The 12220-nt window shown below is 46.8% G+C and overlaps 2 protein-coding genes across 2 annotated transcripts; both read right to left on the bottom strand.

Moving 5' to 3' along the window:
• Positions 1–3273: 3273 nt before the first annotated feature.
• On the bottom strand, positions 3274–4227 carry LOC140314515 (olfactory receptor 11A1-like). Its single transcript, XM_072392739.1, has one exon. It carries the CDS (start codon positions 4225–4227, stop codon positions 3274–3276), a length of 954 nt encoding a protein of 317 aa, XP_072248840.1.
• A 5530-nt stretch (positions 4228–9757) lies between these two features.
• On the bottom strand, positions 9758–10687 carry LOC140314499 (olfactory receptor 4B13-like). The gene has a single exon (XM_072392722.1). It carries the CDS (start codon positions 10685–10687, stop codon positions 9758–9760), a length of 930 nt encoding a protein of 309 aa, XP_072248823.1.
• Between the last annotated feature and the right edge of the window lie 1533 nt (positions 10688–12220).

Raw genomic sequence — 12220 nt, 5'->3', positions numbered from 1 at the left:
GGAGTGGTTCCAGGGTCACAGTGGAGGGCAGCGGTGTGATTGCATCATGTTTACTGTGTCGGCTCACGCTAATGAGCCCTGGTGGAGCTCCTCTCTGTATCAGCCTCATCATCTGCAGCACAACACGGACCTCAGAGGATGTCTGTGTGGACGCTCGGCACTAACAGGCCAATTAGGGAACTCTGCAGCTCAGGGCCGAAGGGAGGAGGCTCCGCTGGCCTCATGCTAACCGCTGGACTTTGTGTTTACGCTCCGGTGAAGCATCCAGAGGGAGAAGAAGGATGAGTTCACTGCAACAGTTTGGCAAGACAAACAAACTTTAATCAAGCTCAGAAGATTAATGTGAAAAACTAAAGAGCAAAGTTCATAAAGAAAGCCCAAAATGTCCTGTTCATCCCTGTAAATCCTCCGTAACCTTGATGAAGGTCACAAAGAGGCTTTTCAGTTTACTGAATTCAGATGATAAAATCTTAGCTTTCTGCCATGAAAGTCTTTTATTCCCCCCTCTCAGCACCTGGTGATGGAACTTATATTGTATATAATATCTGTCTGTAAAGCCCTCTCTATGATGACTGTTTTACAGCTGAGCAGCAGGTTTCCGGCTCTTACTATATAATGATAATCTGTTAAAGGCCGGCAGCTGCTCAGTATCTCAGCTGTTCCTGAGTAAAGTTCGACTCATATGTAAAAATCTCTGGTGGAACTAACCATGAACACAGCTGGTTAATCTCCACAGCTCCACCATAAAGGACCGATGTGCAGAACCACAGCATCTGAACCGTGTTTCTGTGAAGAAACGTAGAAACAAAGCTTGTGGAGAATATCTGAAAGTGTTGATTAACCGATGATGATGAAAGATTTATTTCACAGCTTAGATGTTAAATTCCAGGTCGAAATGTTTCTCACACGAGTAAAACTGCTGAAATTTAAAAGCAAACTCAGTGAAAAAGTTTGGACCTGAAGGTGTGACCCGAAATCTGCTAAAAACTGTTGTTTCTCAACCTCTGAGGGGACAAAAAGCAGCATGAAAAACACCTGAACTTTCACCTTATAAACCATCCTACTCAGTGTCCCCAGTAGGAGGCAGTGTGGCGCTCTGCTTCTCCTCTGGGACGGTTGACTTCGATCAGCCGCAACAGTCTGTGATATAAGGCGGGTCCCCTTTTTCCACCAAAACACCTGCACCCCCCACTGGAGCCTGGAGGTCTGCTGGACTTCCTGCCACCACACCGTGAGCCGCAGATTTCTCTGGAAGTTGTGAGACGGACCTTTGTTGAATTTGTTTGCTCAGAACATCGTATAAATGCTGAGTCAACACTCTGAACTCATTGTTTTCTTCCTCGTTACACTTCTTATGAAGGAGTTTTTCCTGATTAGCAGCATTGTTTTGGCAGACTGCTCGCATCAAACTGACATTAAAACTATGCTTTTATCAAAGGCTGGAGACAAGCGGGGGGGGGGGGGGGGGGGGGTAAAAACAAACAAATAAAAGAAAAGCACTAAACAATAACAATGATGCCTGTGCCTGGGGGGGCTGGGACACGCCACAGTATGGGTGGGTTGGTGCAGTTCCTGAGCTGGTTGCTCTGGGTCCTCCGATGTGTCCGCAGGCGGTTGCTTTTTTTTTAGGGTGTTGGGGCGTGCGGTGGGGGGGTGCTTTTCCCCTGTTGGGGGGGCCTGATTGGTGGTGGGTCTCAGGCCCGGGGCTGCTGTGACTGGTGTGACTGCGTGGTTTGTTTGTTTGTTTGTTTGTTTGTTTGTTTTTTGTTGTTGTTTGTTTGTTTTTTGTAGAGGTCCTCCGGGGCGGGGTGGGTAACTTCTGGGGGTACAGGGGCTCCCTGAATACGCTGCAGGCCCCGAGCCTGGTGGACATCAGGCCCTCCTGCCCTGGGTTGGCTCCCAGGTAGCGGGGGTGCCTATTGCAGCCAGTCCCTGGCTGCCCTCTCCCCCTATATATCCCCAGACCCCCCCCCCCTTCTGGCTCCTGTACACAGCACACACTCACACATGAAGGGTTCGGTGGGGTGTAGTGGATGGGGCCACGGAGGTGGTCCCCTTGGCTGCACTCTGCAGTTCCCCCTGTTTTAATTACACCTTAGACATCACTACTTATCAAACACACACATTAGGTCTTGGGGGGTGGTTGCACTGAGTGGCATCTGGTGGGCGGGGCTCTTTGGGTCTGTAGGCTGCCCACAGGGGATTGTTGCCCCCCCCTGGTGTGCGCCACACCCCAGAGTTGGGGGAGGGAGGACATGTGTGGATGTATGGGTAAGTGTGTGACTGGGCCTGGGCTGTCATCTGGCCTGCTTGTGCTGCTCCAGATGGGGGGGGGGGGGGGGGCTCTCCCCGCTGCTCGCAACTTCCATGTAATGTTTCCATGTAATGATCATGAATCTGTCCCACTAAAGCAATGGATGGACGGTCATTCCTGGCAGTTTTTGTCATTACGACATCTGTGACTTTATTTTTGTCAAGACAGCGTCTCACAAAATATCATCAAGGAAAACCAGCTTTATTAACCAGTTCCTGGCTTTATAAAGCAGTTCCTGGCTTTATAAAGCAGTTCCTGGCTTTATAAACCAGTTCCTGGCTTTATTAACCAGTTCCTGGCTTTATAAAACCAGTTCCTGGCTTTATAAACCAGTTCCTGGCTTTATAAACCAGTTCCTGGCTTTAGAAACCAGTTCCTGGCTTTATAAAACAGTTCCTGGCTTTATAAACCAGTTCCTGGCTTTATAAACCAGTTCCTGGCTTTAGAAACCAGTTCCTGGCTTTATAAACCAGTTCCTGGCTTTATAAAACAGTTCCTGGCTTTATAAACCAGTTCCTGGCTTTATAAAACCAGTTCCTGGCTTTATAAACCAGTTCCTGGCTTTATTAACCAGTTCCTGGCTTTATAAACCGATTCCTGGCTTTATAAACCAGTTCCTGGCTTTATAAAACAGTTCCTGGCTTTATAAACCAGTTCCTGGCTTTAGAAACCAGTTCCTGGCTTTAGAAACCAGTTCCTGGCTTTATAAACCGGTTCCTGGCTTTATAAACCAGTTCCTGGCTTTATAAACCGGTTCCTGGCTTTATAATGAAATCTACATTATGAAAAGGCAGAAACCCAAAGGGTCCCTGACTATCTGAGGATCAGTTTCACATGTGAAAGTGACTTTAATCATAGAACAGAGGACACAGTTTGTGTTTATTACACAGATATAACTGCACAACTAACAGAATCAAACTGAGAAAACTCCTTTCTGTGCTTCATCCTTTTGATCCTCTTCATTGATTAAGCTTTAAAAATGATGCCAGACCTTCTGTTTTCAGCAGACTTTTACATAAAGTGCGTATTTTAGACATGTTCAGTCCGTAAAGCAGCGGGTTAAAGAGCGGCTGGCAGGTCAGATAATACACCGATAGAACAATGCGCAGCACGCTGGGAACGCTGCTCAAATCGAACCTGCTCTGTAATATTTCAAAGCAGCAACCGAAGGAGAAGTTGAGCAGAGAAGCCAGGTGAGGAGTGCAGGTTCTGACAGCTTTCTGTCGGGTCTGTTTGGATCCACAGTAGCACACTTTGAGGATCCTCGTGTAACTGTAAACGATCAGAACTGCAGGAAAAATCACTAAAATGCACATGATGATAAGCCCGTAGATGTTGATGACGGTGAAATCCGAGCAGGCCAGCTTCACGATGGAGTAGTTGTCACAGAAAACTCTGTTAATGATGTTTCCACACAGCTGCAAAGCCGCAGTCATCGATACCAGCACCACGATAGCAAGAAAAGGGTAAAACCACATGATGAAAACCAGCCTGGCAGTCTTCCCAGAAGTCATCAGAGTGTTATACTGAAGAGGAAAGCAGATGGCCAGATATCTGTCATAAGACATGATGGATAGATTACTGAGCTGCACACTTGCATAAGAATACAAACAGAAGACCTGCAGGAAGCAGAGAGGAGCAGAAACAGTGTGAAGGTCAGAGAGGATCTGAATCAGCAGGAATGGAAACAGCCCTGAACTACCATACAGCTCATTTACAAACAGGCTGCACAGAAACAGGTACATAGGTTCATGGAGGCTCCGGTTCACACTGATAACCACGATGAGCACAACGTTAGCACAGATGATGAAGACGTATAAGAACATGACAACAAAGAAAAGTAAATATCTGAAGCCTCTGGTGTCAAAGTAAGCAGCGAGTGTGAAATATGCAGCCGTGGTGTCATTCAGCATTATTCTGAGTCGCTTCAGGTCAGCTCACAAAGGACTGTCTGTGGGAATGACCTGAAACAGCAGCTGTAAGGAACAAAGTGTTGATTATTATTATCGTACAAATGCAGCAAAGCTCCAGCTGAACGTCTTTATAGCAACAGCTGACTCTGCTGGAGGTGAATCATTTCCTCCCAGCCACAGTGCAGCTCTGCCTCTTTTAAGCTCCTCACAGAAGGAATATGATGCAATCATCACAGGACTGACCGAGTCTTTCCTGGTTCCACTGTCTCCTGCAGTAAACTGACATCAGAAAGACATGAATATGCAAGTCAGCGTGAAATACAAACGTTTACTGTGACTATTCAAAGTCAGTTTATACTTAGAAACACTCAGATCTGCAAGGTGCCGTCATGAAAAGAGGTTTCTGGGCTTATCATAAAGGACAACAAACAGATGGAAGAACACGTGATGAGTTTAAGCCTTTATGAGCCTGCGATAAATCTAATAAAGGAGAGACTTGTGAAATGCAGGAACAGATGCATGAGAGCCTGAAATAAGGTTTAGGGGCTGAAAACTGCGTGAAAGGGAAGACAAAAGGCAAGAAGAGAGGGATGAGATTCTGTGGCAAGAATGATGAGCCTGCAGAAGGCTTAAAGGAATAGAAAGGAAGATAAGGAAGATAAGATGAGCGACACAAGGCATAAACAGGAAGAAAATAGGCTGCCATAAGGCTTCAGGGGCCAAAGGGAAGAAAAGTGAGAGGAGTCAGAGGTTAATGAGCGCCATCGGGTCGGATTAAAGGCTGAATTACAATAAAACTGAGTTATTCAGCTCATGTAACAAGCTTAATCTGACTATAAACGGGTCGGATTAAGACCCCGAGATAACTCGATCCAAACGTGCACTGAACGTGCACGTAGGCGACAGCGGATCGGATCGAGCGTTCTGAGCATGCTCCAGATTTTTTCACCCGGAAGGAGACGATATTCCTGTTGTTGTCAGAAAGAAAGAAACAAGGCGATGGAGAACGTTGTGCATCTCTGTTCCATAACCAGCTCATCACAGATGGAGAGGGACGCAGCTTCATCTCGCTCTGCGTTCGCCATCTTTCTGAATGCCTGAGTTTGTTGCTGTTGGCGGTGAAGACGTCAACAGGAAGTGGCTCTATTAGCGATAGCTGAAATGGGGACAGCGCCACCTATGGTACCGGGGTATGACCTGCTTTGGGCCAGTGATTCCATTCATTCAGCGCCATATATCCAAGGATAATTACCCTCAGATAAGGACCCAACTGTAGCTATAATCCAGTTAATCTCATCATGTGGACCCACTGACTGAGAGCCTGAGGTTAGGCTTGAAGTTATCAAAGGCTTTAGGAAAGATTGAGGAGCCTGCAGAAGGGTCTGCTGATAAGTTTTGGGTATCAGTTTATGGTTGTCTCCTGCAGCCTCCTGTGTTAGCTTGGCGCTGTACGCTAAGTTGTCTCCTGCAGCCTCCCGTGTTAGCTTGGCGCTGTACGCTAAGTTGTCTCCTGTAGCCTCCCGTGTTAGCTTGGCACTGTACACTAAGTTGTCTCCTGCAGCCTCCCGTGTTAGCTTGGTGCTGTACGCTAAGTTGTCTCCTGCAGCCTCCCGTGTTAGCTTGGCGCTGTACGCTAAGTTGCCTCCTGTAGCCTCCCGTGTTAGCTTGGCGCTGTACGCTAAGTTGTCTCCTGCAGCCTCCTGTGTTAGCTTGGCGCTGTACGCTAAGTTGTCTCCTGCAGCCTCCCGTGTTAGCTTGGCGCTGTACACTAAGTTGTCTCCTGCAGCCTCCTGTGTTAGCTTGGTGCTGTACACTAAGTTGTCTCCTGCAGCCTCCCGTGTTAGCTTGGCGCTGTACGCTAAGTTGTCTCCTGCAGCCTCCCGTGTTAGCTTGGCGCTGTACGCTAAGTTGTCTCCTGCAGCCTCCCGTGTTAGCTTGGCGTTGTACGCTAAGTTGTCTCCTGCAGCCTCCCGTGTTAGCTTGGCGCTGTACGCTAAGTTGTCTCCTGTAGCCTCCCGTGTTAGCTTGGCGCTGTACGCTAAGTTGTCTCCTGCCGCCTCCCGTGTTAGCTTGGCGCTGTACACTAAGTTGTCTCCTGCAGCCTCCCGTGTTAGCTTGGCGCTGTACGCTAAGTTGTCTCCTGCCGCCTCCCGTGTTAGCTTGGCGCTGTACGCTAAGTTGTCTCCTGCAGCCTCCCGTGTTAGCTTGGCGCTGTACACTAAGTGTTCTCCTGCAGCCTCCCGTGTTAGCTTGGCGCTGTACACTAAGTTGTCTCCTGCAGCCTCCCGTGTTAGCTTGGTGCTGTACACTAAGTGTTCTCCTGCAGCCTCCTGTGTTAGCTTGGCGCTGTACACTAAGTTGTCTCCTGCAGCCTCCCGTGTTAGCTTGGCGCTGTACACTAAGTTGTCTCCTGCAGCCTCCCGTGTTAGCTTGGCGCTGTGCGCTAAGTTGTCTCCTGCAGCCTCCCGTGTTAGCTTGGCGCTGTACACTAAGTTGTCTCCTGCAGCCTCCCGTGTTAGCTTGGCGCTGTACGCTAAGTTGTCTCCTGCAGCCTCCCGTGTTAGCTTGGCGCTGTACACTAAGTTGTCTCCTGCAGCCTCCCGTGTTAGCTTGGCGCTGTACGCTAAGTTGTCTCCTGCAGCCTCCCGTGTTAGCTTGGCGCTGTACACTAAGTTGTCTCCTGCAGCCTCCCGTGTTAGCTTGGCGCTGTACGCTAAGTTGTCTCCTGCAGCCTCCCGTGTTAGCTTGGCGCTGTACGCTAAGTTGTCTCCTGCAGCCTCCCGTGTTAGCTTGGCGCTGTACACTAAGTTGTCTCCTGCAGCCTCCCGTGTTAGCTTGGCGCTGTACACTAAGTTGTCTCCTGCAGCCTCCCGTGTTAGCTTGGCGCTGTACGCTAAGTGTTCTCCTGCAGCCTCCCGTGTTAGCTTGGCACTGTACACTAAGTTGTCTCCTGCAGCCTCCCGTGTTAGCTTGGCGCTGTTCGCTAAGTTGTCTCCTGCAGCCTCCCGTGTTAGCTTGGCGCTGTACACTAAGTTGTCTCCTGCAGCCTCCCGTGTTAGCTTGGCGCTGTACGCTAAGTGTTCTCCTGCAGCCTCCCGTGTTAGCTTGGCGCTGTACACTAAGTGTTCTCCTGCAGCCTCCCGTGTTAGCTTGGCGCTGTACACTAAGTTGTCTCCTGCAGCCTCCCGTGTTAGCTTGGCGCTGTACACTAAGTTGTCTCCTGCAGCCTCCCGTGTTAGCTTGGCGCTGTACACTAAGTGTTCTCCTGCAGCCTCCCGTGTTAGCTTGGCGCTGTTCAGGGAAGACCTCTCCTTCTTGAATTTGGATTTTAAAAAATGGCCTTCATTCATTTTTAGTAGGGCCGGGACTCAATTAAAAAAAAATTATCCAATTAATTAGAGGCTTTGTAATTAATCTAAATTAATCGCATTTTTAATCGCATATAAATATCTGACCTGAAAACAGTTTTTTTAACATATATTTTAGTATACCACAGAATAATGACTGAATACATGAGCTTAAGCAATAAAAAACATAGTTTATTTTTTTCACGGTGGTACTTAACCAATAGTGCTGTTATGCTTCCATCCATCCTCTGTTTAAAAAAAAAAAAAGAATGCCTTTAAAGGACGAGACAGACAGCTGAGAGAGGGAATGACGCGCAGGGAAAGACCGTCTGATGCAGGAGTCGAACCGGCAGCCTCTGCGCACGGGGCGCCTGCACGGCCCACATCTGCGGGGCTGTTTTCATAAATGATCTCCATCCACAGGGCCAAACAAAGCGCTCTCATCAGCTTCTTCTTCATGTTTGACTTTTGTTCCCTGTGGTTTGTTGGTGTCTGAAGTCAGTGGCGGCGCCAGAATATTTTTTCTGGTTCAACTGCGGTGCGGCTCAAATCCATCCATCCATCCATTTTCTATACCGTCGATCCGTTAATCGGGTAGCGGGTGGGCTGGAGCCTATCCCGCGGCTCAAATCATTTCCATGATTTGAATGTGAATATATATTCAATAAAATAACACCCTCCCACAGCTAGAAACACACAGAGAGAGAGACTGTGTGCTTCATAGTTCATTTGTCCAAAAGCCACAAAGTCCACCACACAACAGCCAAGAGTGAAACCACAGCCCGGACCAATTAAGTATGTTAGTCTGGCAACAAGACCGCAACAGGAACAGCACGAAGCCGGCAGCACGCGACAATCCGCCGGGTTTTGTGCCGAGCACTCAAAGCGCGCTCACATGAGCCATGTGAGTGACAGCTGTCATCGCAGCTGCCTGATGTGGAGGCGCTGTTGGACTCATTGGTTTGATCAGAGCCCCCCCCCCATTCCTGCGACCCGGGGGGTTGGACGGGTCTGTCATTGATAATATTATTAGTGTCACTTGTTGCTCTGCTCAGACTGATGTGAGACGTGCTTTTTTTCCTGCCGTTTCCATAGCGATAGCTGCGTGCCAGAGAAATTTATGACACTTTTTTTTCAGTGTGAGATCTTGTTGAAAAGACTTGCAGCCCAGGTTTTATGGTTACCTTGTGGTTACCAGGGCAACACAAGCCCTGCCCTGGCGCCGCCCATGGCTGAAGTCATGAACGTTAGTTGGTGCTCCAGTATAATCGGTGTGCCTGAAACACATCCAGTGAGAAAGATTCCGCGGTGCAAAAATAAGTGCGATTAAAATGGTTCATTTTTTAACGCATGTGTGTAATTAATTAATCTTAATTAACGCGTTAAAGTCCCGGCCCTAATTTTTAGGTGACAATTTCTGTCTCTCGGCCTAACACACTATAACCAACTTTCCTTTTCTCATCATCCTCAGTGAAGAACTCTAATATTATTATAACACAGAGCCTGCACGACTCGGTCAAACCACAGCAAGCTTACAGCAGAGATTCTTCAGAGAGAGCTCGAGTTGCAGAGGGAGTAACATTTCAAACATTCTAAACAAATCACACAAGAACAGTTCTGTTAACCAGAACTGGACTCACAGACTTAAACATCCCACTCTGAATAGGTTTTCCTTGTCACGTGAAGCTTGCACTTGGTGGCGCCCGAACCCTGACAACATGTGGACAACATGTCCGCCATTGTTGTTTTCTTTGGGTACGGATGCCATTTTGTGACGTTGCAGACCAAATGGTCATGACAGACATTTTGTGACTTCACCGATCACATAGTCATTGTCTCCATTTTGTTTTGTGGTACTTCACTCTTCTCCAACACACAAACACACGTGCACACGTGCACACGTGCACACAGATAGTCTGTCTTTAGTGTCGAAATGAGAATCTATAGAAGATGTGCAGCACTTGTGGACATAAAATAACTGACTGGAAAGATACGACAGCATCTGACCGTTTCGTGCACATCTGTTGTTTCAACGTTTTTCTGCCACATTGTGACAATCGAAGCTCCGACATTAATGCATTTTAAGGGAGACAGTTCAAAACAAAGTGGCCATATTCTGGATATCTTCAGTAAAATATGAACACAGTGGAAATATTTTCCGATGGAAAAAAAGGCAACTTGTTTCAGGACTTTATGTTCAGAATCAGGCTCTTACATATATTCCGGATCTTGGACATGTTCAGACCATACATCACAGGATTAAAAAGAGGCTGAACCGTGAAGAAATATAAGGACAGAAAAATGCGCAACACCTTCGGTACATGACTCATGTTAAATCTGCTCTGTGATATTTCAAAGCTGCCAGCAAAGGAAAAGTTCAAGACCGAAGCCAGGTGAGGCGTGCAGGTGCTGACTGCTTTCTGTCGGGTCTGTTTGGATCCTGAGAAACATACAAGAAAAATCTTAATGTAAGTGTAAAGAATTAAGAATAAAGCAACAATGATTGTGCCAAAAGTAGCAATGAGCCCATATGCATTGATTAGAGTTGTGTCAGAGCATGCCAGCTTAACCACAGAGTGCATATCACAGTAAACTTTGTTAATCTGGTTCCCACAAAGCTGCAAAGGTGTAATCAGAGATAAAGAGACAACCAAACCCAAAAGAGGATATATCCACGTCACAGAGATGAGAACGGCAATCTTTTTAGGTGTCATACGTGAGTTGTACTGCAGAGGATAACAGATGGCAAGATATCTGTCATAAGACATGACAGCTAGGTTCAAAAACTCTACGGCTCCGTAAGAATGGACAATAAAAAGCTGCAGGAAGCAGAGAGGAGCAGAAACAGTGTGAAGGTCAGAGAGGATCTGAATCAGCAGGAATGGAAACAGCCCTGAACTACCATACAGTTCATTTACAAACAGGCTGCACAGAAACAGGTACATAGGTTCATGGAGGCTCCGGTTCACACTGATAACCACGATGAGCACAACGTTAGAACCAACTATCAGAAGATATAACGACAGGATGAATATGAAATAAAAGTACTTCAAAAGTCCAGCATCAAAGTAAGCACCAAGTGTGAAATATGGAGCCTGTGAGGTGTTCATCATGATGAATAATTCTACACATCAGACAAAGAATTAGTTCATGTTCTGTGGAACAAAGTTGTTGCATTCTGCTGCTTTAAATCTGCCTTTTTGAGCCACCTCCTGCTGAAAGATAAAACAAACCCCCCACTGAGAGGACCATCCATGTTTCAGACCTGCTGTCCTGCTCCAGTCTCTGCCAACTGAAACACTTCAACTTCCTCAGCAACTTTTAACTTTCAGCAGACGCTGACGGCAGCTGCTGAGTTTCCTCATTATGAAAGTTCCCACCGGTGTTTCTGTTTTCCACCATCTCTGACCCCCCCACTGAACACTTCTGTCCCTTTAGTCCACCCACTTTTGTGTCAGCTTTGTTTTCCTGCTGATCATCACAGACCTTTAATCCCAATAACATGTTCAAGTCTCTGTAACAGAATGCTGTGATCGATCGTATCAAATGCAGCTCTGAGATCCAACAGGACAAGAAACAAGTCCGCTATCAGAGGCTAAGAGGAGATCATTGGGAACTTTCACCAGTGCTGTTTCTGTGCTATGATGCACTCTGAATCCTGACTGAAACTCTTCAAACAGATATTTGTTGTGTAAATTATTGTGATAAACTCACAAAAAGCTACAAAAAAATCAGTTAATTTCCTATAGACTGGTTCAAGGTGAATAAACAAGGCGGCAAAGTGTCACCAAAGGTATAAGTTATGTTGCCAGAGGTTGAAAAGCATCCAGTGGAGGAAAATGGAAGGAGCTGTTCTTCAGGAATATCTTTATATTAAGTGATGAACGAGATTGGCATCAACTTTTCATCAACAACAATGATCAAACTTGTGAATAAACAATAATAATTACAGTTTAAAAGGAAGACACAAGGAAAGGCCGAAAAAGCTATGAGGGTGAACAAGAGACCGTTAAGATAAAGGAAGAGAAGACTCATAAGAGGAGAGAATATACTGTCACGTCTTTGGGTTTTGTTGTATTTTTGTTTCTTGATTTCTTTTCTGGCTGAGGCTAAGAGGTAAAGATAAAATATGTCTGCGATAAGGCCAAGAACACTGCAATAAGGCTAAGATAAGGCTGCAATAAGCCTGAGAGGAGAGAAGCAGCCTGGATTTAAGGCTGAGAGGAGAGAAGCAGCCTGCAATAAGGCTAAGATAAGGCTGCAATAAGCCTGAGAGGAGAGAGGCAGCCTGGATTAAGGCTGAGAGGAGAGAGGCAGCCTGAAATAAGGCTGAGAGGAGAGAAGCAGCCTGGATTTAAGGCTAAGATAAGGCTGCAATAAGCCTGAGAGGAGAGAGGCAGCCTGCAATAAGGCTAAGATAAGGCTGCAATAAGCCTGAGAGGAGAGAGGCAGCCTGCAATAAGGCTAAGATAAGGCTGCAATAAGCCTGAGAGGAGAGAAGCAGCCTGGATTAAGGCTGAGAGGAGAGAAGCAGCCTGGATTTAAGGCTGAGAGGAGAGAAGCAGCCTGGATTAAGGCTGAGAGGAGAGAGGCAGCCTGAAATAAGCCTGAGAGGAGAGAAGCAGCCTGCAATAAGGCTAAGATAA

This window comes from Leuresthes tenuis, unplaced genomic scaffold, assembly GCF_036924035.1.
Source record: "Leuresthes tenuis unplaced genomic scaffold, fLeuTen1.0.hap1 SCAF_9, whole genome shotgun sequence".
NCBI classification, from domain to species: domain Eukaryota; kingdom Metazoa; phylum Chordata; class Actinopteri; order Atheriniformes; family Atherinopsidae; genus Leuresthes; species Leuresthes tenuis.
Note: the sequence above shows the minus strand (reverse complement) of the source record. Positions and strands in the feature narration are given on the sequence as shown.

What these genes read in the sequence shown, in the direction of transcription:
- LOC140314515 (XM_072392739.1), bottom strand. Translation starts at nt 4,227, where the DNA reads ATGCTGAATGACACCACGGCTGCATATTTCACACTCGCTGCTTACTTT.
- LOC140314499 (XM_072392722.1), bottom strand. Translation starts at nt 10,687, where the DNA reads ATGATGAACACCTCACAGGCTCCATATTTCACACTTGGTGCTTACTTT.